General features: G+C 42.6%; 1 protein-coding gene across 1 annotated transcript in view; it reads right to left on the bottom strand.

Moving 5' to 3' along the window:
* LOC144821805 (ADP-ribosyl cyclase/cyclic ADP-ribose hydrolase 1-like) overlaps positions 1–25,493 on the bottom strand; it is a 212,759-nt gene that overhangs the window by 41,881 nt on the left and 145,385 nt on the right. Inside the window, exon 7 of the mRNA XM_078678980.1 lies at positions 1,134–1,226. Coding sequence (XP_078535106.1) covers positions 1,134–1,226 — 93 coding nt within the window. The remainder of the gene's footprint in view (positions 1–1,133; positions 1,227–25,493) is intronic.

Raw genomic sequence — 25,493 nt, forward strand, 5'->3', positions numbered from 1 at the left:
CATATTGTTTGGAGTGTTTCACTTACAGTCACTTGAAAATGGCATGAAGTAAATGACAGCATTTTATGGTCTTCAGATAATGTATTGTTTTTTTAATTCAGATTTTCCTTCTGGCATCAATAGGGTTTGTGAACAACAGGATCGAATCAACCTTTTTTTGCTGTGTTTCATATTGTCAGGTAACCCGTCAGTTAATGAAGGTTTTACAAATCAAGGTAGGGTCATGCAGAGATGTAACTGGTGGGACTCCTTTAGGTTGTTGGCAATTTATAGCGCGTTGTGGGTTTAATAGAAGACAACTTGTTGCATCAAAATACTTTACCTTCAAAACATACGGTGCACAGTGCAGTTTTGCACTTTTAAGTCATTATAAATTTAGGGCCAGATGTACAAACGTTTTTTGCAGGCACAAATATGTATTAGACTCGTTAGCGACTGCAAACATTGTGTGGCCCATGTACTAATCCTATTTTGCGATTCGCAAATCAATTTGCTACTTGCAAAATAGGATTAGCGACTCGCTATTAGGAAAGAGTGTTCCAAGGGCGTCCCTTTCTAATAGCGACTCCTGAAGCTATGTATGACTGTTTTGTGACCACAATTGCGGTCGCAAAACAGTCACCATTTACCACCCTTACCAACATTCACAGAAGGGTGGCAAACCACTTGCAAATGGGAATCCTTTGTGAGAGGCACAAAAAATATTTTTGAAGGGCAGGCAGTGGTCCTAAGGACCACTGCCTGCCCTTAAAAATTAAACTGAAAAGTTTAATTTTTAATTTTTAAATGCATCTTGTTTTCCTTCAAGGAAAACGGCTGCATTAAAAAAAACTGCTTTATTTAAAAGCTGTCCCAGACATGGTGGCCACCATTCCTGGGAGTGCCAGCCATTCCCAATAGGTTTGCAAATTGTGACAGCCTCATTAATATGCATGAGGGATGCAATTTGCGACTCCATTGGGAATCGCAAACAGTTGTGCATCCCAATTTGCGAGTCGCAAATTGTGAGTAACAAATGCGACGCAATTTGCGACTCGCAAATTGGTGGGTTGTACATCTGGCCCATAATATTAAAAAATATTAATATTATGGAGCAAGTCCATACAAATAATAATGTAAATTAAGGATAATACCTGTCAGGACCCTCGATGTTATCCATAACCCAAATCTTTACTTCCTTTACTCTCAGTGGGTCTAGATTAGGAACCTCAATGGTCCTAAATATGCTGCAAATAAAAGAAATGTATGTAAGTAAGAACCCAATCTGTTGGGAAAGTTTTTAACAGGAAGCAACACAATCTTTTGTTGAGAAAACGTCCCACAAAATGCAGATCCACTATACAGTGTAGTTCAGCTGATAAGCATGTGTCTCAGTTGGTAGGTAATTAAAATATACATCTTACTAGACTTGTGAAAATTAAGTCATACATAATACAGATAAAACTACAAATCCCGCTGCTTAGACTGAACTGAAATTACAGGAAGGTAATTGTTTGCTGTCAAATGCATCATTCATTTGCGGATTTCTAAAACCTCTTTCACTAGAGGATTTTTGTTACGCCCAGTTAGGATTTTCAGAGGAAGTGTTTTTTTAAACTGTCTTTCTTGGATTTTACATGTTTAGCAGTGAGTGGCTCAGTTTATCAGATACACATAGTGCTCATGTTGTTATACGCACATATCATATATCCCATTAATGTTATAGGAAGCCTTTCATTCCTTGCTAGGTAAACCAGTCAGTCACTTAAAGGCACAGATCATGAATAACATAAAGAAAAATATCTTGTGGACAGAATATTGTGTCAAAATATTCAAGGACCAAGATATATATATCATCAATGTACATATATGTGGAGTTATATATATAGTAAAACTTTGCTTACCTATTGAAAGTTACCTTGACAATATTTTTGCTCTCAATATTCTTCACACAATATTGCTGTTCCTGATATCCTGTCTAAACGCTGCATATTCCGTGCCCTAATGGGTCATTAAAGTGTTATAACATTTCTACAAAATAATTAACCAACAAACATCCCCGGCTTACATCTTAGGTGAATCTAGTATGTGCTGTAGGCCATGGAGTGTGTTGCAGTACTCTGTGTTTGTCTATCTAGAACCATTGTCCTGGCTCAGGAGCTGTCACCTTGGCACAGACCATCTGTCCATACTTTAGAAGGACCCTCCCTATTGTTCCACTGCCTCCATAAAACCCATCACTACATCCGTCCATTGGTCAGCAAGGAGCTTCTTGCGGGACACTCTATGTTACATTTTCTGAGGCAGGTTGAATTTCTCACACACCAAAGCCTTCAAGGGAGAGAGAGTTAGGTTGGTCTTTCTCCATCACAAAATGAATTCCTGTTCTATCTATGTCCCAATGCAGATAACCTGTCTGCCAACCCTTTAACCAATATGAATGTGCCTCTTGGGTGTCTTCATCTAAAACTTTACCAATTAGCATCTTTTTTAACCTTTGGTGTTGAGTCAAAATAACAAACTTGGGGGACCACCTGTCCCTAATGCAGTTATTAACACTCAAGATCTAAGCTATCCTATGTTGGCAAAAGCTGAGGCAAGATAAAGAGGAGCCTAGATCTGATCTCTCTTTCAATGGAAGGATTCTGGACCGTATGCATCCAGTTCATGGTAATCCACGAAGCAACATTGCCTCACCAACTCATGTTTATGCAGGAGTCAACCTTTCAACAGGGCACCAGGTATGTTGTCTACTAACATTGTACGGTATGTACAAGGGGGTTTTACCCAAAATAAGTCACTGGGACCTGGGTCATAGTAAGTACTAGAGGAAGGGGGTCCCAATGTAGAACCAGATTACTTAACACACAATTAAATAATAATAACACAATTAAAGAATCTGCAATGCTTTATTCACACAGCAGACGCCATTAGGATATAGTATCCAGCATTTTGCATTATAAAGACGGTTGATTAGTGCCCAGGAGGGGGAAGTGGTCAAGTGAGGTAAGTGCAGGTAGGGAAAGTGATCATAAAAACAGACAATAATCTGAAAAAATGTATCCTGATTTGGAAAGTACATATGAACACAAATCACATCGAATCAATTAAGCAACCCATGCCCCAAGCAGTACATCAATGTTACAATTTATGGAGATAGGGGCTGGAATCCAGGGGATTAGTTGTCCCAGGGGAGAAGACTTCTGACCGAGATACGGAGACGCCGGGCAGATTCATTTCCCCGTGCGAAATTCTACGTACTTGAGCGGCACGCCGCCCTAACAACAGGGGGAGACACTGATTACACCAACTACCCCTGTACATGTGTAGCGGGCACCGACAATTTCGAGCGCCACGCCGCCTTAACTATATGGGACGACTTTGATTTCATCTTCAACCCTGGCTTCAAGAATTTCCTTGTGCCCCACGTCCCTGGGCCGCCCCTGATCCCCGCCTGCACGCGGTTGGCATCAACTTACGTGTATGTCCAACCTCAGGAAAGCCTACTGTCTCAACTAAGATGTCCTGCGGCTACCCGCTAGGTTGATAGCCCCTCTCCTGTCCTGATGAAGACCCCGCCGCAAGGGCTCTACGAATTCCTGCTCTTAGTGGGTCGAAACGTCGACAATCAATCCCCTGGGACAACTAATCCCCTGGATTCCAGCCCCTATCTCCATAAATTGTAACATTGATGTACTGCTTGGGGCATGGGTTGCTTAATTGATTCGATGTGATTTGTGTTCATATGTACTTTCCAAATCAGGATACATTTTTTCAGATTATTGTCTGTTTTTATGATCACTTTCCCTACCTGCACTTACCTCACTTGACCACTTCCCCCCTCCTGGGCACTAATCAACCGTCTTTATAATGCAAAATGCTGGATACTATATCCTAATGGCGTCTGCTGTGTGAATAAAACATTGCAGATTCTTTAATTGTGTTATTATTATTTAATTGTGTGTTAAGTAATCTGGTTCTACATTGGACCCCCTTCCTCTAGTACTTACTAACATTGTACAAAATGTTATAATAAGGCCTTATTCACACCACAACACAGTACCAGGGAGCGAAAAAACCATGCTACATGCACAATTGAGCCTTGCAGTTAATTTTTGATAAGTTGTCCTGTACATGACTGTAATTTGGCCTTCCAGTGCCTTCAGCAGTAGAAATCTGCTTTCTTCCTTTCATGCTCTCTTCACTTATCTGCTGTTATCAATATTTTGCACTATGGAAACACCGCAGATTCATTCAGGTCATTATGACATATATATACATGCACATTATATCACAATTTGCTTTGCCAATGTAATTACACGTTAATTTGGTTCCCTTCCTGTAATGGTGCTCTCTCTGTTGCCAGCTTCTTCCGCCTCCTGGCCAGGGATCTAAGCACACCAGACTCCTGAACTGTCCCACATAGCCTAGCACCTTAAGTGCTGGCATGCTCCCTTCATGATCTCACATATTAGCCACCACTGACTTAGCAGCATAACCAACAGACAATGCAAGGACACACTTCTGGTTCAGATCCACTTTTGCACCAGTTTCTGCTCTTCTGGTCAGAGTTTCCAGAAAACCTTACTCAACCTAAACTTGTATAAACACTAAAGCAATGGTTGTATGTCCTAAGAGAGGAGTTACTCCCACCGTCTGATTCTTCGGCTGCCATTGTGTCCCATATCACACAACAAAGCCCATTTACCATACTGCACTACCGGCTTGGTTATGATCATTTTCCATCATTGTCTGGCTGGCAGACTTTCATAGTCCTCACTTCCAGGGTGAATACCCTTTTGTCATCTACTTCAACTGTGCAGAGTTTGAAGCATTTTGCTTTTCTCCAACATGCAGAAAGCATAATATGCATGACATAGAATAATATTTACAGTAGAGATAACTGGACTATGGAGACACATATACAAAATCAGCTTGGGTGACAACTTCTCTATGGATTAACAAATAGGTAAATAAAGAGGGATTGATATTAAATTGGAAAGTATAGAGTAAATTAGATCTCAATCATGTCAACGGCTTAATAAAAGGGGAATCACAATGTCATTTTACCACTTGAGTCAAATTTTGAATTATTCAGTATGGACTTTCTTATGTTTTGCTTACAGCAAAAAAGAAAAACCCCTCAAAGATATCAAATATCATAAACGTTTTAAATGATATGTTCAAACATCCATAGCGTAGTTGTTATTTCCCAGCTCAAAACTTTGACAACACTGTAATAGGGATTAGAAACCAAAAGACAAAGTATGCTCAGAACAAATTCAGTGGCTGGCTTCTTCAGGTTGATATTCAAAATTGAATTACCTACAAAGTTTGTCGTGCCTTGTGGGTATTTCTAAAGCCGTCATTCCAACTACAAAATTGTGCATGAGAAAGAAACCTAACCCCCCATGAGCCACCACTAGGCAGAAGATGTCATTCTGACTAGCTTATAAGCATTTGGCGATGTTTCTTTAAACTTTCTACTGGCTCACATAATACTAACTAATATTTTACAATCATGAGAGCTTTGGTTCATGCCTTTTACTAACTCTCCAAGATAAGTTCAATATTTTCATGAGGTTTCCAACGTAAATACTAAAGAGTTGGCTGGATTACTGGGGCATGTAAGAACAATTTGGGATTCATTTAATAGCTGTTAAGTGAAGGAATGTGAGAGGGTAAGAATGGTACTCATTCATCTTTTATGTGGATCAGCCTTGAGGAAATTGTGAATGTTTAAGAGTGATAAGCTGATGAACAGGGGTAGAAAGGTGGATTGGTTCCTTGCATTTCAAACATAGGTGTGACTTTTACCGCAACACAGACAGATGGCTTCAAATTATTTGAATACATAGATTATTAGAAGAATAAACATTATATTTTCCACTGTAGTATCCACTATATACCAGATTTATCATTATGAGTCACAACTTGTGTGTATATATTTCAAACCCACAAGTTTGCATGCTTTTCCTATCTGTTCCACGTGACACCATTTCCCCTTCTCATCTTCACTCAGTCTAGGGCCTTGATTTGTGTTTTTCCTATTGAGGCAGTCGGATTCTCCTAGGCCACGTCAGAACCCCTCCGCCCGCCTCTGTTGGAATCCAATCCTCCTGACCGATTACGATTTTCACCGTGGGAAGTGTAACCATTTGGACATTCCAAATCAGTTCCGACCGGCTCTAGGAGAATCTGTGTCACTTAGAGCCGAGTCGTACAGCTCAAGGGACAGCGTTTCCGCCCAACCAATTACGATGTCGGATTCCAACAGCCTTTCCGACTTGGTCTGTCAGGCGCGAAAAGGTTGTCCAAAACAGACTTTGGGGTCACCTAGCAAGCGCCCCTTCATCCTGGGGCCTCCGGTTGGGGGCCATGGGGTTACCTAAGAGACCCCCCCTTTAAACCATGCACTGTGTGGCAGGCACAATGGGGTGCCTGTGACAGGGTGCAGGGTTTTCCGCAGACACCCATTTTCCCCATAGGAGCCGGTGCTGTTGGTTGGAACACGGGCTCCCATAGGAGTCAATGGGAGTCCGATGGAGCGGTGCTCAGAGACATCGCAATCGATGTGCAGAACCGCCGACCACGAGTTAGTCGGATCCCAAAACTGAGATGGTGTTGGGATGAAAGTTTCTGGCCATCATCTTAATCAGGCCCTTAGTTGTAGCTGCATGGATAATTCAATTCCACACAGTTACTGAATACTTTCATGCCAGAGTACAGGAAAACAAGAATTTAGTGAGAGCTTTCAAATACATTTCTAAACGTTAGTGCACAATGAATTGGTATAGTAGCTCTCACAGGGAGCAACAAGGCATAACTTATTTGCAACATGGCACAGTCCACAGTGCTGATCACCATCATTGTCAAGGTCTATATCAAAACATTAATGTTGAATGGTAATAATGTAGGTGGTGTTCCTCTCTTTTTCCTACTACATCAGTGCTCCACATTTCCATACATTCTCCACTCAAACCTGTGCCTTCTTCATCTAAAGCAGCGTAAGCCATCAGCTGTATTTCATGGGTGTAGTGGCAGGTTCCCTTATCATGTCAGAAACTCACATGACACCAACTGCTCCCATTACTGTGCCTCAGTGCCTCCAGCACTGAGGCCTTGGAGCAGCTTGATTCACTCCAATTATTCAACAAAGCTAGAAATCTAATGGATGTTCTTGTTATATTGCAAAGGCAAAATAGAGCTGGATGAATATCATCTTACTGGTATTACAAACTTTACATGGTTCCTGAGCTCATCATTCTTGATACATGGCCTTCTGCTAAGGACAGCATAAGTAAACTCACATGAATAAAGTGCAGACTTTCATTTAGACTAATTTCCAGGTCTATAAACCAACTACAAGCCATTTCACAGGGAAAAGAGGCTCTACTACAGACTTCAGCTTCACCTCCATTTTGTTATTTTGTTATTTTTTAATTTCTGTATAGCTGTGTAAGTTCAGAATGCCTGTCATGAAACAACCCTATTTTGACAGTGAAATAATCATTTTTCAGATTGAGTAAGTTTTCTATGAGTTTTGATTTATCAGTAAACAGTGTGTCATTAGGATTACTTGCTTCGGTATATTTTCTCATTTGTGTTTGTTAGGAGAGTTTTTGTAAGTGACTCTCTGACACAATCCTGTCAGTGCACTGTCCTCATTTCAGTCGCTCTTTAGATTCATCCCTTGCTGCTCCAGCTTATTGGCTTTGATCTTTCGAAGTCCATTGTCAGTTTTACAGTCCAGGGGACAATAATATTCTAACTTATGTGTATGGGAGTTACTAAGCATGAAATGTTATCCTTACCTGTGCCTTTCTAATGATTTGTGAACATTGTCTATACATTGCTACACTCATGTATCAGTGGAATTACGGTACACCAACTACCCTTAGGATTATTTTGAGCTACTCGCTAAATCGCCGAATACTATCTGAATCTTTTGCCAGTGCCTAAAAGAGGCTGAGGCTGAGAACAGAATACTCTCAATTTAAATATCCTTAATATAAAGATTCTTACTCAGCTACAACACCATCCAACTAAAGTAAGCCTTTAGGTGTTAAATGTGGTGATTGTTCACATTTTCACTTCTTTCCTCTTACAAGCTCTTGTCTGCCACAGATTCTTGCCAATGACCATGGCTACAAAATTGTTCCTCAAAAGACCGTTGTCAATTGACTGCTTTTGGATTTGGCGTTTATACAAGAATGTTTGGCATTACTGCCTTTATTGCAAGAAAAGTAGTACCTGTCTAAGAAATTGGTTGTTAAGACAAATAAAAGAGAGAGGAAAGTAAAACAAAAATAAAAAGGAAAAGACAAGTACAGTTTTGACATTCATGTAGGAGCAGAAAAGTATTGAGTCATTGTGGAATTTACCATCTCTTTTTTAAAGTCAGTTCCACTAAGGATTCATCTTTGGAGGCCCGGTAGTTTTCTTAGCACTTCCAAATATCTCAGGTGACCTTGATTGTGTTTTTGAACTCCGTAGTATTATGGAGTTCTTTAGGTGATTTAGATTGACATTTCTGCTTGTGGACATCCCAGAACATGATCTCCATTTGTTCTCTGATGTATTGAGCAGCTGATTTGAAAATATATTTTAGGTGGCTCTGCTTCACCTAAACCAATGCATGGCCCTGTGACAAGGAACTGCACAGTATTGCTGGATGTTGGGACACCCTAACCCCCAAAACTAATTTAAATCACTATGGGCCATATGTAGGTAACGGTCGAAATTACCGAATTTCGGCCGTTACCGACCGGTATTAAGGGTTCGAGATGTAGGAGGCAGGTTTAAGGATTCTATAATTACCGATTCCTCAAGGAATCGGTAATTACCGAATCCAAAAAGCTATGTAGGAGGCACTCAAGTGAGTGCCTTCTTGCATTCAGGATTCATTTTTTACCACCAACTACAAGTTGGTGGTAAATATCGAAAACCTTTAAAAAAGCAATTTTGTGTTTTTTTAAAAGTGCCATGTGGGGGACATACATGCCCTTAGGGCATGTATGTGTGCCGTATGTGCACACATGCACGATTAAGGGGTGCTACAGGGTGTCAATGTGACACCCTGCCACCCTTGAATATGTGGCTAATCAGATTTGTTTTGTAATTGGTTAGGACACACTCAGCCAATTTGTGCTGCGTGAACCACGAGTTTTATATTACAAAAAGATTTTTTATTTTCATTTTTGATTAAATTTCATTGATTTGTCCGTATGTCTTCAAAGGAATATTTTGTCAAAACAGTAGAATCAACAACAGGCAATTATGTGCGCAATATATACACGTGAAAAAAATATTCACAAAAGATACTCAAAATTCAAGACACCAACATACCAATTATTACATACAAAGCAAATTGAAACATAGAAAACATTTCACAAAAAGAACCAGTCCTTTAACTTATATACCAATGGACAGGCGGAAATCAGAATACAGTGAAACTGCCTGCCTGTCTCACAAAACCTGTGATAAAGTCTTTTAAGGATTGACAGCTAGGGCCGACGACAGTGGGATTAATTATTCCCTGGCTGCACCCTTCTTTCTTGTCACAGGCTGGGGGTCAACGCGTTTCGAACCGTGAATTATTACGAGGTTCTCCTGGACTGGGTGAATCCTTCACTGTAAGACATGAGGAGTGGTGTCAAAGTGATAGTGCGAGTACATAAAAGCCCTCTCCGACTGGAAAAGGAAAGATTTTAAGGTTTACCTGCAGAGAGCGCGCAGGGGCTGCAAAGGTGGAAATTAGCTTCACACAGTGTGAATTTTCTGAAAGACAAGGGTTGGTGGCGGTCAGGACTGATCAGTTCACGTGAGTACGCAGACATAGATGCTTAAATGCCAGCATAACAGTCCCGTGTCCTACCTTAAAATCTTTCCTTTTCCAGTCAGAGAGTGCTTTTATGTACTCGCACTATCACTTTGACACCACTCCTCATGTCTTACAGTGAAGGATTCACCCAGTCCATGTCCTGAGGAGAACCTCGTAATCATTCACGGTTCGAAACGCGTTGACCCCCAGCCTGTGACAAGAAAGAAGGGTGCAGCCAGGGAATAATTAATCCCACTGTCGTCGGCCCTAGCTGTCAATCCTTAAAAGACTTTATCACAGGTTTTGTGAGACAGGCAGGCAGTTTCACTGTATTCTGATTTACGCCTGTCCATTGGTATATAAGTTAAAGGACTGGTTCTTTTTGTGAAATGTTTTCTATGTTTCAATTTGCTTTGTATGTAATAATTGGTATGTTGGTGTCTTGAATTTTGAGTATCTTTTGTGAATATTTTTTTCACTTGTATATATTGCGCACATAATTGCCTGTTTTTGATTCTACTGTTTTGACAAAATATTCCTTTGAAGACATACGGACAAATCAATGAAATTTAATCAAAAATGAAAATAAAAAATCTTTTTGTAATATAAAACTCGTGGTTCACGCAGCACAAATTGGCTGAGTGTGTCCTAACCAATTACAAAACAAATCTGATTAGCCACTTTGTTCTGTTTTGCGATTGTTGAGGTCCAGGCTGATCAGTTTCAGGACCCAATACCTTCTTTTGTTCAAACCCTTGAATATGGGCCCCCTATTACCGATTCGGTATTTACTGAATCGGTAATAGTGAATGGCTTCCCATTCATTCCTATGGGCCTCCAGGCCCATAGGAATGAAAGGGAATTACCGAATCGGTAAATACCGATTCTTAAATACCGAATCGTACCGATTCGGTAATATTTACCGAATTGTTTCCTACATACCATTTACCGATTCAGAAATACCGAATCGGTATAATTCGGTATTTTAGAATTGGTAAATGTAGATTACCTACATATGGCCCTATATGCTGTCAGTTATGAGCATAAGAGGCAAAAGACAGATCTGCCCCAAGAACATCATTTGCTAAGCCTGGTTTAAACTGGATAGAGTGGGATAAAGCGGCTTCGCCATTATAATGATTATTTCAGTTCTCTTCAGAATTATACCCAAACAAATGCTAGCAAAGCCAATAGAGCTGATGTTTGATAGCGGAAGTGTTGAAAATAGTTGGGGAACTTAGGGTAACATGTATCAAATAATTTTGCATTCGCAAATGGTGCAACTCGGTAATTTTCGAAAATAGCCTTTCAAAGATTAATGAAAAGCTTTGTATTTGCAATTTTAGGTGAGCGCAAAAATAGCAATTACCTAAACTTGCTACTAAAATAGGTCATCGTAATTTGCGAATCCATTAGTACATGTAGCAAGCATTTTCTACATCCAAACTATGCATTTATGAAAATGCTATTACCACCGACTCCAAGTTGATGGTAACAATGTGAAAAATGCATTTTTCAAAGTGCCATGTGGCATACACATGCGTACGCTTTACATGTGCACATTTCGTTTTGGGGTGCTTCAGGGAGGCCTTAGTCCCCCGGGCACCTTTGACTGTGCATTACCTAATTTGGGATTAAGAATTAGGAAATCACAAATTAGCTAATGCAAAACCATTCCCATCATTGGGCCTTTAGGCCCATAGGAACGAATGGAGGTATTATTACCTAAGAGCCATTACCTATTTACCGAATCGCTATTTGGCATTATTAATAAATTGCTACATCTTTGGCAATTCCTTACTTACATAGCATTTTTCGATTACCAAATAGCGGTTTGGTAAAACTCTCTATTTGGTAATTTCAAAATGCTTTTTTTAAATGTGAGGCCCTTAGTGTGTGTTATCCTCAGCTGTCCTGGAAAGAAAATACCACAATGAAGCAACACCTTGCACTACAACAATTAGGACACTAGAGTTAGAGGCACTTTTGTAATGAAACTGTGCCATTAGAGAAGATTGTTCTGAAAAGGAGTCTGAAAATTGAGTTTTTGAGGTGAACTTAAAAGGAATACACTCCAAAATTTTGCATAGTACATATTTCTGACAAAAAGCCAGTATTTTGTTTTCCATTTAAGAAAGACCTTGTGCAAAATGTCTCTACTTTGCGAATAAAAAAGCTGGAAGTCCAAGGCAAAGTAAAACAAATGAACATGCAAGGGTGATTCATGAATAACATTGTTTCTTAATCGTAGCATAGCTAGGCACTTTGCTGCCCGTGGCGGTCCCTGTCTTTGCCGCCAGCAATGGCTGTGCTGAGGAGCAGGGGTGATTCCTGCATTTGTCACCTCCACAACAAACTCATTCAAGAGCGTGGGCCCCCAAAATGCGTGCCGTCTTGGGCGGACCGCCCCTCCTTGCTACATCACTGTTTATTAATGACAGACTAAGCCAGTGTGCACTCTGAAACAAAAATGCGTAAATCTGCAAAAAATATGTAATTTTACCAGCAAAGTAAGTACATCATAGAGCACACAATGTGTTACAGTTACAAACGACATATATTATTGTATAGAGAGGCTAACAAAAGAACCATTGAATGCCCCAGCACCTAAACCTAACGAAACCCAAATGGGACTATGCAACCATCGGTGAAGTGCCATGGCCTTCATTGAAAGCCAATCGAAGGAATGAGAAACCATGAAAAAAACAGGAACGCCAACCTGAATGTGTCAGAAGATTTGGAAGTTCAAACAAAAGAGTCCGAAATTAGCATTATTTAAATCAAGCAAGGTATTGCTATATGCACCACTACTTGAATATTCTGGTTGAGACCTTAAAGTGAAACCTAAAGTGCGGGGCCAGCTAGTTTGACGTACAAAGAAATGAGACAATATTTTCAAACAAAAACCTGCCATTTAATGAAAGGGGAAAACAAAACAGTGAGGAGTGGAAAGCTTGAATTAACTTTGCTCCAATCTGGAACAGAAGCAACCCTAGACTGGTTCTCGCCTTTTGGGTGACTTCAATAGGGTACAGTTTGGTTCCAGTGCATAGTGAGAATGGGAGCCTGTTGGGGCATACCAGTGACACCGAATGCTTGAATCTCAGCCTCTGGTAATTTCTCAGGACTGCACTCCAATCCATAGTTTTTTTGACCTCATATAGTAGCCTGCCAAATGCAAATCAGCCTTGGTCCTTCTCCAAAACAAACAGTTCTGCCCAAATTGCCAGATCAGGTTCACTCTGATCTGGAACACAAGAACCCCAGGGTGGTTCCGGCCTAGTTGGTACTCTTTAGAAGGTTGCAGCTTTGTTGCAGTGACACAGTGAGTACAGCACTCCTGGGGACCCTCAATGCACTTAGGAGCTTAACATTAGGAAAACAAGTGATGGGTAGATTGCTCAAATTAATCTCACTGGCTGTTAATCACTCAGGGCTGTTTTTCAGGCAATCCTTTTTTATCCACCATGTCCCATATGACAGGAACCAGCCATATCCTAATCAGCCATAGGCGATGGACTGTAATGCGGCCCGAGCAATTACCAGTGGCTGACATTAATTCAAGTTCAATTAAAGCATTCCAGTCATCACCTGCTTGCTTGTTTGAATGAAGGAGGGCAGAGAATGGGTGGTGACATGGTCACTATGATGAGACAGGAGACATACCTTGTTCAAGTCTTGAGTTTATTGGTCACAGCTTTCGCAGTCCAGCAGCAACTCAAGAGTAGAACATAAATCGACCTCAAAACGCACACCACATTTCACATTCCAGAGGGGCAGTTCTGGAATGTGGAAGAAATTACATCAGATAAACACAGAGAATCCAACCAAGAATGGGAGGGGAGGGGAGTGTTTTCAACGTGTGTTGAAGCACTCAGTGTTTTGAAAAATACCCCTCACACACCAAAAGGCCCCTTGGTGTCATGCTTCATCATCGGGGTCTTCGCACCCCTCTATCGGGATGCGGCGTGCTGCGACCTACGACTACGCGGGAGCACTAATAGTAAAGACTATGTGTGGTGTTGGTGTGTGGGGTGTCTTAGGTTAAGTGAGTGGTGGGATGTGGTGAAAAAATTAAAAAATACCTGGCGCATGAGTTTGAGGAAAAATTTATTCTGAACTCTGGCTGGTATTATTAAAAGAAGTGCAAAGTGAGGTCAGGGCTGTTATATTAGGGAACAGGACCTCTGGTGTGCGTTGTCGACATGTTTCGGAGCCAAGCTCCTTCTTCAGGACGGGGGCACAACCTCCCCACCTTACTCACGTTTTTCTAAAATTAAAAAGTGTATTATACAGAAAAGTGACGAAAATATAGGCTAAGTGTGCCTACAGCGGTCTGCTACAAGTACAATGACCTGCAGAAAGACAAAAAGGAGAAAACAACATTGGTTACCCTTGTAGCGGGTAGTTCAAGCAGGTGCAGTCACCTGGAACCTCACCATTATGCTTGTTTTAAAGCCTGTGGAAGGAAAAAGACTCACAAAACTCACAACATAGAACACACATGTACTGGTACTTAGAGTTATTATTGGTCCTACTTTTGAAGCTTGCTTTTTTGCCTCATGAGCATAGAGAACGTCTGGGGTGTTGCTATTTTTGCAATCTGTTGGGAAGAATGATGTAAGATTTAATAACTCATTCTTACTCACTTTGGTTTTAGGAGGATGGTCTTAATTGATCAGTCTGTGGATTACTCACGATTACGGGACGCTATGGACACCGTCTACCCCCACACGCTGCTCCGCTGGTTCTGAATGGTAGACCAGTGGTCATGCTATTTATACCCTGTTTCTTAATGGGCGGAAGTATCTGTGTTTCCTAACATGGGTGTTCCGCTCCATGTTAATTGACAGATGCCCATGTTTGGAACGTCCGCTAATTTGCCTCGCGCATGTCTCTCCGTCATGTAATGACATGGCATAGACGTCTGGTGATTCTCCCCGTAGGCGCATGGTAACTGATCACTCGCGCATGCGCACGCCAGTGATAAATAACTTCAGACATATGATTGTGGTTGCGCTGTATTTATCTGATTAGTTATAATAGTCTTCAATTTTAGAGATATTTATTAATTGAAGTTCTATTTTTTGACATACTTGAAGGACCGTTTCACCGGTCATTGGTCATTGGTCAATTGGGTCCACGGTAAATCGTCATTAAGCCCAATTATATGGGTTCCAAGCCTGAAAACCCATCTCTGTTCCTTCTGGAAGAGCCCAGCTTCAGAGGGTAGTTGCTCAATAATTGTCCAGTTTAGGTCATTTACGCAGTGTCCAGCTGTTAGGTAGTGAGTTGCCATTTTCGTTGTGCTCTTTTTACAGCGTACATTGCTCTTATGCTCGTTCATTCTTGTTTTAACGGCCCTCGTTGTCATACCAACATACTCAAGGTTGCAGGGACATTTGATCAGATATACTACGTTTTTAGTATTGCAATTTGTAAATTTCCTTTGCTCCCAAGTGGTTCCATTACGGAAGAAAAGTTTTTTGCTTTTCTTGGTCAGGTGGCAGCTACTGCAGTTTCCACAGGGAAAATGGCCTTGGACGTCAACGAAAATGGCAACTCACTACCTAACAGCTGGACACTGCGTAAATGACCTAAACGGTCCTTCAAGTATGTCAAAAAATAGAACTTCAATTAATAAATATCTCTAAAATTGAAGACTATTATAACTAATCAGATAAATACAGCGCGACCACAATCATATGTCTGAAGTTACTCAATCAGGATACTTCTGAGACCAAAAAACTGAAGTTTTATAAACCGGCTTCAATAAGAAAGATATTGCCCCATTGAAAGCGCAGACAGTACTGAAAGGACCGCTGGAATCCAAGAAGCGCATGCGCGATAATCAGTGTCTGTCAGAAATGACAATAGCAATCGCGCATGCGCCATTTATCACTGGCGTGCGCATGCGCGAGTGATCAGTTACCATGCGCCTACGGGGAGAATCACCAGACGTCTATGCCATGTCATTACATGACGGAGAGACATGCGCGAGGCAAATTAGCGGACGTTCCAAACATGGGCATCTGTCAATTAACATGGAGCGGAACACCCATGTTAGGAAACACAGATACTTCCGCCCATTAAGAAACAGGGTATAAATAGCATGACCACTGGTCTACCATTCAGAACCAGCGGAGCAGCGTGTGGGGGTAGACGGTGTCCATAGCGTCCCGTAATCGTGAGTAATCCACAGACTGATCAATTAAGACCATCCTCCTAAAACCAAAGTGAGTAAGAATGAGTTATTAAATCTTACATCATTCTTCCCAACAGATTGCAAAAATAGCAACACCCCAGACGTTCTCTATGCTCATGAGGCAAAAAAGCAAGCTTCAAAAGTAGGACCAATAATAACTCTAAGTACCAGTACATGTGTGTTCTATGTTGTGAGTTTTGTGAGTCTTTTTCCTTCCACAGGCTTTAAAACAAGCATAATGGTGAGGTTCCAGGTGACTGCACCTGCTTGAACTACCCGCTACAAGGGTAACCAATGTTGTTTTCTCCTTTTTGTCTTTCTGCAGGTCATTGTACTTGTAGCAGACCGCTGTAGGCACACTTAGCCTATATTTTCGTCACTTTTCTGTATAATACACTTTTTAATTTTAGAAAAACGTGAGTAAGGTGGGGAGGTTGTGCCCCCGTCCTGAAGAAGGAGCTTGGCTCCGAAACATGTCGACAACGCACACCAGAGGTCCTGTTCCCTAATATAACAGCCCTGACCTCACTTTGCACTTCTTTTAATAATACCAGCCAGAGTTCAGAATAAATTTTTCCTCAAACTCATGCGCCAGGTATTTTTTAATTTTTTCACCACATCCCACCACTCACTTAACCTAAGACACCCCACACACCAACACCACACATAGTCTTTACTATTAGTGCTCCCGCGTAGTCGTAGGTCGCAGCACGCCGCATCCCGATAGAGGGGTGCGAAGACCCCGATGATGAAGCATGACACCAAGGGGCCTTTTGGTGTGTGAGGGGTATTTTTCAAAACACTGAGTGCTTCAACACACGTTGAAAACACTCCCCTCCCCTCCCATTCTTGGTTGGATTCTCTGTGTTTATCTAAGTATCCCAGTGGAGCAAGAATCCAGTCGTTTCGCTCTACCTCCCTTCTTTGTTTTTGACTCTGAAGAAATTACATCACCACAATATCTCCCTTCCTTACACATGGTACAGAAAGAAGCAATAAAAGTATATTAGCATTAAGAATCAAAAAACAAAAGAACTAAGTGGTAAGCAAATGAAACTTAAGACCACCATAAGCACATAAAGAATATAGAAACTGATTAATCCCACCAGTTGAATCCCGCAGGCAAGCTAAGGACAGAGAAAGTTAATCAGGAAACCTGATGGGCTTGGTAAAAGTGCGACCACTGCTCCTCTGTTGGGGCAGATAAGCAACACCAGAGGAAAAGCTGACATCAACCTTATCACCAGAGGAAACAATAGGTTCCACGTGTGTCGGCAAAGAATTGTCATAATTCACCTTCACGATTTTGCCCTTGTTCCACCATTCATCTCCCTCCATGCGGACAGCATACCTGGTGACAACTTCCACTCTGATGGGTGCTCTGAATTTGGACCTCCCTTTTGCAACATGAGTAGAATCTTTCACGGGCACCCAATCGCCTACACGTAAATCTGACCTTTTGGGTTGGACCCTGTGCACTACATCCTACTGACTTCATTTTGGCTTGAAACTTCTCAAGTCTGGGTCTCACACTCTTATCTACACACACCATCCGATCACTTTTAGCTTGACACTCCCTCAACCATGCAAGACATAGCCTAGAGCCAGACCAAAAACAGCGTTGGGGCAAGAGCTGTATGACCACAGCATGTACTTCACAGCTTGGCACAACTCTACCTTGTTCTGCAAAGGCCATTGTATGCATTCCACCAGGGTGAAGTTAATTTTTTCTACAAGTCCGTTGGCCATGGGGTGATACAAAGCAACTCCATTGTGTCTTATGGCATTGCTGTCGAGAAAATTCTTCATTTCCCTCGACACAAACTGGACTCTGTTGTCAGAGACAATCTCTTTCGGACACCCTTCTCTTAAAAACAGATTGTTTGGAAATTTAACAGCACCGTAGGTGGTGGGTTTCTCCACAAATTTCACCTCAGACTATTTGTTGTAGTAGTCTACAACGACAATAGTTAATTTAAATTTGTGTGTCAATGTACTGAAAGGACCGATGAAGTCATTTGCCAGTTTGACCACACACACTCAGGCAGACTGACGGGTTGGAGAGGGACAGCTTTAGTTTTGAGGCCTTTATCGCTGGTTGGAAAGATGACACAAGTGTGAACGGTGGCTATGACAGCAGCATCCATGCCAGGCCACCAATATCTGTCTCTGATCTTCCTCTTGGTGATTGTCTGACCTAAGTGTCCCTCGTGACCACACAAGATGATTCTATTGCTTAGACCAACTTGGGCCACAAACATGTCACTCCGTACCAGCATCCCTTTTTTCTCGATTGAAAGTTTGTCAGGAACCTTGATGTAAGTCTGCAAACCATATGGCAAAGCTTTCTCCTTGGGCCAACCCCCATAGCAAATTTCCTGACACATTCAAGTTCCTCATCTTTCGCAGATTCATCAACGCATCTCCGGTTCTGTGAACGAGGTATCATGACAAACATCAAAACTAGCAATTATCACTCGTCATCATCTTCATCCACATTCACGGGATAATCAGAAATGCTTAGAGGAGAACGAGACAGATAGACTGCCCTCATGTTCTTCCCACCTGGGATGTATTATACACTGAAGTCATACTGAAAAGGTTTTGAGCTTAACCTAGCCAACCTGGGTGTATGATCTTTAATGACAGCACCCTCAAGAATGCTGACTAAAAGTTTGTGGTCAGTCCTAAGAGTAAACTTTCTCCCGCAAATGAAACATTTGAATGCATTCTACTGCCCGACAGCCCAAAAGCTCTTTTTCAATGACTGAGAATACTTTTTTGTTTACTCTCAAAGATCTGGATGCAAACCAAACAGTCAAATCAGATGAACCCTTCAGCTGGGCAAAGGTGGCACCTAAGCCGTCGTTGCTGGCATCTAAAGTATTAATACACTCTTTGGAGGGGTTAAATGGTGCTAAAACACCTGCCGAGACAATGTCGTTCTTCAAAGTTTGAAAACTCGTCCTGGCACAAATCCCCCCACTCAAATGTTTTGTTCTTCTTTAACAGTTCTCTTAAATGGACAGTTTTTGCTGAAATTTTTTTAATGAACTTTGAGTAGAATTCACAGAGTCCTAGGAACAACGCCACATGTTCCTTACTCTTGGGAGTAGGCGCCTTAGTGATTGCTTTAACTAGCCCAGGCCTGGGCTTGAAGCCCATCTCAGCGATTATCTGTCCCAAATACTCAATGTTTTTCTATGTGAATTCACAATTTTTGAGGTTGGCGACAACCCCAAAATTTTGCAGACTCTCCAACACAGCATGCATGAGTCTATCGTGACTGGCAATATCTTTACCAATGACAACTATATCGCCCTGGATTGTCACAGCCCCATTAATCCCTTTTAAAACATTCTCAAGCACGTGCTGGAAAACAGAAGCCGCTGACGCCCAATGAAAAGGCATTCTCCTCAATTGAAATGCGCATTCTGGCGACACGAAAGCTGTGATGTGACGTGAAGATTCATCATGCTCCACCTGATGGTAGGCGGACGCCAGATCAATCTTTGAAAAAAACTTGGGGTCTACGAAAGTGCTGATGATGTCATCAATGCGAAATAGGGGATGGGAATCTACCCAAATGGCCTTTTGAACTGCTGAGGACAATGCAGACTCTCAATTGACAAGGGGACACGCACTTTCTGAAACAGTTGTTGACTATGGTGCGTGACCCGGATGAGCGCAATGTTGCACCTCCTGATTACAATTTGGTCACGTTCCACTCACTGTCGAGCACACACCCCTAGACCCTCGATTTCAAAATTACTGGGAAGTTTCACTAAAAGTCACGAAGAGTGGCACAACAAGCAAACAAATACTAGCCTGTACGTTTTGTTTTCTTTCCCTGTGATGTTTCCAGAAGGATAGTGCTCCACCAGGTATACGAGCTGCGCTGCCTCAGAAGTAACTGGCTTCCTCACTGTGGACAACTCGTCGCCAAATTGTGATGACAAGGTCACAATGATGAGACAGGAGACGTACAGTGTTCAAGTCCTGAGTTTATTGGCCACAGCGTCTGCAGTCCAGCAGCAACTCAAGAGTAGAACATAATTCGACCTCAAACCCCACACCACATTCCACATTCCAGAGGGGCAGTTCAGGAATGTGGAATGTTTAAGAAATTACATCACCACAGAATGTCACTACCAATGAACAGTCTCCAAAGTATCACAGAACAAACCTATATTTTTCTTTGCAAGAAAACGACTAAAGTTATGTATTCACAGTATCTACTTTACTTTTGAAGAAAAGATCTAATAGGTAGTACAATTCAGCTACATCACTAAAGGGAAATGGGTTTTTGAAATACTAATGTTCACATTTATCTTTTGGGGCACCGGATGTCAAAAGGCTGTGTGTAAGAACTGAGCCAGCCGCTGTATTTAAAGTTTATCATCAGGACAGGAGTTTTTTTTTTCTGAAGAGGCTCCCATCTCCATGGTGGTCGGATTGTGATGAACAGTGATAACAGCTTCACCATGCCTTGCCTGTATGGTGAGCCTGGCAGTAGATTTGATATTTTCCAAACTTTTGAAAACTAAATAAAGAAAATGAGTCTCCATGCCGCACTGGGAGTTTGTTCCAAGTTTTCTCAAAGTGTGTGGGTAACATTTGAGCATATTTGTTGTCTAGACCATCATTTAAATGACCTTTGAGAACTGTTACAAAGGCAATATATATGTTTCTTAGCCTCCAGTGTAGTCACTCCAACAAATGTTCTTTCCAGTTTCTGCCCCCTCCCCAACAGCTTCCAACAATCCCAACAATGTCACCATGGGAGTGAGTTCCACTATGCACCCCAGTATCATGAATAGTTCTCTCCCAATACCCTCTCAAAAAGAGATGATTATAGAGCAGGTTCAACCATATGGAAAGTCAGCCTCGACTAGTTAGCATCCAGTGCAGCTGTTGTGCAACATCCTCCTGGCACGATGTAGGCATTGGGGGGGGGGGGTCAGGTTAACCATATGTAGGTGGTTGAGCAGAACCATTCTTAAATGGACAGAGATAGCTAGTTCCCTCATGGTCATCCAGGCCTCGCGCCAGCGATCATCATCTATGTCTCCCACCCATGCTTCCCACTGCTGACGAAGGGCTGAGAAACGGTCAGTGGAGTTGCTGATTTGGGAGTGAGAAATGCGAGACATGGCACCTTAGCCCAGTCTCCCTAGGAAAATCTTGGCCTCAAATAGGTTGAAGTCAGGCATGTGTGTATCCGTGAGAATGTGTGCTGATAGTACATGGCGCAATTGAAGGTAGCGATAGAGCTGTGTAGGAGAGAACAGGTACTGCTTCCGAAAATCTTGAAATAACATCAGAGTGTTCCCTCGCCAGACGTCTTTCAGGTGGGTGATCTCTATTTTATCCCATTGAGTAAAGCCCTGCAACCCAGCTACATGGTGCAGCCAGGTTCCCTGCCATAACAGAGTCATCCCAGTGACTTTACAATCCCATGTAATGAGGCGAATCGCAGCCATACAGCAGAGCAAGGCCACCGGGTACAGTCAGGAAGGGAGCGAGGGATTGTATTCCGAGAGGCAAGTTGTTCTCAGCCTCCACTGAACCATTCATTTAGTGTCACACTCTGAGCAGCTAGTTAGTAGCTATGTAGGTCTGCCATACCCAGTCCCCCATCATACGGAGAGAGGCTTCCATTAATGAAGGCCACCTGATGGCAACTACCTGCCCATAGAAAGGCCACAATCTTCAATGCTGTTGTCTGGAACCACCTCCTAGATATTGGGTCAGGAAAGTTGGCCAGGACTTACAAAAGACAGAAAAGGATCACTATTTTAAATAACACTAGCCCCCCCCCGCCCCACCCGGAGGGTTCAGAGGTAAGCGTTCACAGCGTGGAGGGTCCCTCTTCAGCCCCTCCACCAAGGTTCCAATGTTAAGTCTCACTAGGAGCCATTCGACAAGAACATTAACATGCAGAGCCATAGTAGTACTGCGACCAAAGGAGCTAATACCAAAGCGAACATCTTAAGAATACTAAAACCTTTCCTACCCTCAAGGACGTCCTTTTTGCCATCCAAGCCCTAGTGATTCCCAAGCTGGAAGCGCAATCCTAGGCGACCTGCCGAAATCCACAACGGCTCCCTTAAGAGCCTCCCTCAACTCTGCAGCAAGGCTCATCACTGGCTCAAAAAGAAACAGCATATAACCCCTGATTTGAAATCCCTCAACGTGCTCCCCTACGAAGCATGAATTCAGCTGAAAATTGCATCCATGACCCACAAAGCCCTACACTTCCACGCCCCATGTTACCTGGCTCAGATGCTGGTACACTCCAGATCCTCTAGAAGCTTCTGTACTTTACTGCTGAAACCTCAGAGATTCTCTAAAAAGAAAAGAAAACTTACAATAGAGCCTCCCCTGGCATCACCCTGAGAATTTGGAACTCCCTGCCCCCCCCCCCCCTGAAACCTGACTGAATCCCTCAACAGCATCTTTCAATAAAGAAGTTAAATTACTACTCAGGAACACATTTCTGCCCTAGGTCCTTGGAACTCTTCTCACTGAGCCCACCTGGACCGTTGTCTTCTTGCTACAACTCGCTTGTTATTCTACTGTTCTGATGTTCTGTTCTATCATGAAGCGATCCCTCCCTCCCAGAGATTCCATCATATAATGTTCCTTTCTTGACTATTTATATTGATTATATTTATACTATATGTCCCTGTTCTCTAACAAGTGTAAAGCATTCTGCTACCCACAAGGGTCTTGTTTGCGCCATATAAAACCTTCAAAATGAATGCCAAATCAGGGAGGAAGGAGATATAGATTCCCAGGTATTTAAAGGAGAGACAGTGCACTGGGATCACAGGCATCAGCACATATTTACTCACATTGACACTCACCCCTGACGCCAGCAAAGAATCTCCAGGCATCTCCGGCCCCAGGACGTTGGGTCCACAAGAAACAACAGAATATTATCTGCGTGGAGCACTATGCATTACTCTTTTCCATCCCCCCATGATCATCCCCTTACTTGGGCATCACATCTAATAAGCTGCTCTAGGGGTTTAATTGCAATGATTATTATAGGAGTGGGGAGAGTGGGCATCCTTGCCAGGTGCCACTACTAACGGGAAAAGGCAGAGATAGCTCTCCATTTACCCACACCTGGGTGGTAGAAGCAGCATAGATAAGGCCTATTACTTTGTTGAAGTAAGGTCCAAAACCTTGTCCTTTGCAGAATCCCCACCAGGAAAGGTCATGTGACTTTATTGAACGCCTTCTCAAAATCAATCAGTAGTAATACCATAGGGTGGGTAATATAATGTACCTGGGAGAGCTCCAGCTGTACTTTGCAGATGCAGTGATGAGTGCTCCTGTTCGGCATGAACTCATATTGATCTGAGTGTATTGATGAGGGAGAGCTCGAGTCAATCAGGTCACCAGAGCCTTTGCACACACCTCAATGTTTGCGTTGATCAAGGAGATAGGCCTAGAGGAGGCACATTGGTCCGCTTGTTGGCCAGTTTTTGCCACTACCGGGATGGTGGCAGTGTCCAGCTCTGGAAGGAAATGATCCATGAGCCACAAACTCAGCGCAAAGCGCTAGGAGATTCAGGTGTAAGTGGGAACATAGCGCTTAAGAAATTCATTTGGGTAGCTGTCTGGCCCTGATGTTTTTCCCGGGTTATGGTCTGATAATGATTTGTCAATTTCCTCAAGCGTGAGGGGCTGGTCAAGAATGCAGGAGAGAGTCTCAGGGATCAAGGGCACATGGATCTCCTTCATTAACGAGGAGTCAAGTTCTTGTGAGGACATGGGCACCGCTGTGTACAGTAGTCTGCAAATACCTGTGTCACCTCCACTGTGTGTTTGTGGTGTCCCCATTAGCATTTTATATGGCAGGATCAATTCTAGACGCTGTGTCCTTAGTGGCCGGCCAGTAGAGTAGTTTGCTGACTTGTGCACGTGTTCACATAACGGCTAGGTTGATGCCCTCCAGCATTCATAGGGACTTTCAGTAATACCTGTTTTAGCCATGATCTCGCTAAGGCCAACTTGCAGGATTTATCAGGTGAGGGAAAACAACTTGCTTGTTGTTTTAAGGCAAGGATCTGTGCTTTTAACTCTGTAACTTGTGGCAATGATCTGGATTCTTAGCCTCGCACAGATCCTTTGATCCAGCCTTTGTGGGCGGGCTTGCTGGTGGAGGCTTTAGCTTTTGTATGTATATTGGAATGGAATGTTCATAATTGTTTTGTGGCTCATGCACCACTGCTCTTATTTTCCTTTTTCATCAAGGCATGTATCAATCATTCATGGATGCCGAGTACCTGTAGCAGAATGGATTAACACCTAGAGCAAAGTCTGGAACACCATTGCACCCCTCTATTTCTAAAACTGACTACTGTATACAGAATAGAGGAGTAGTCTTTTTTCCTGTTACCTTTCATGGGGAGGTGCCGCCAAGTCTTTCCTAGTTAAAACAGTCCTTTAAGCCAGACCCTTCGCTCCATCAACATTAGATGGATGTGGACGTATATTCGCAGTGTAAATATGAACTTTGCTTGACTCCATGAAGACAGGAGTCAATTATGGAACTCCTGTGGGTGAATAGCTGACAAGAAAAGAGCCTGCAAGACAGGTTTTGATTTGGGAGAAGACCCCAGATCATTCCAGAGGCTCTTGCGAATAGAGCGTGGGACACCGATGCTCCTTATGAAGTGCAAGGCGAGTCCCTGCCCCTTATCACTACACATTTCCTCAGAGGTGTGATGTAGAATGTTTCTGTTAATAATTTATAGACCCTGATATGAAACATCTAGCTCCAGCCCCTCCCAGCCAAATGTTCAGATCAAAGAGATGTAGTTGCATAACCTGAGTGATCAGAAACCAACTCTCCAGGTGCACCCAAACAGAGCAGGGCTCTGGAATTCACATTTGTATCTGCCAGCCAGCTATACATACTTAGCAGAATCACCAGGGCATTGCTGCAGAGTCAGGATATGCTACTCCTAGAAGTAGACAACCAGCAGTGAGCATAGAGATGTATTCTGAGCTAGAGGATTGGACCATTGGACCACCTGCCTTCTTAACAACCCGAGGACAGACTTGCAGAATCCTGAAACCTGCTCAAAGTGTTGTTGAAGCCTCTCCTTCAGTGAGGAAGTATGTTCCCAGCTACAAAGTGCAGTGGTGGAGCAGAGCTGCATGGTACAGTGGTGAGCTCCCTGCTATCCCTGAAAACCCCAATGTATGTGTCCACGGTGTGCCCACTTGGGGTCTTCACCTGCAGCCAGCCCTGCTCCATAACCTGAGGAACTCGGAGGGGTTGGCAGTCTGGCCTAAGCTAGAACTGCCATGAAACTGTGTTTGAAAGCTGCTTATCTGTTTTAGAGTTGTAATCTCCAACAACATACTTTGAGGTGCTACCCCCTTGTGTTACTGGGAAAGGGTAAACAACTAAACAAACTCAGCGGTGTCCGGCACTGACTCTGAGGTGTCACTGTGATCGTGTAG

This window comes from Lissotriton helveticus, chromosome 2_2 (genome assembly GCF_964261635.1).
Source record: "Lissotriton helveticus chromosome 2_2, aLisHel1.1, whole genome shotgun sequence".
Classification (NCBI taxonomy): Eukaryota; Metazoa; Chordata; class Amphibia; order Caudata; family Salamandridae; genus Lissotriton; species Lissotriton helveticus.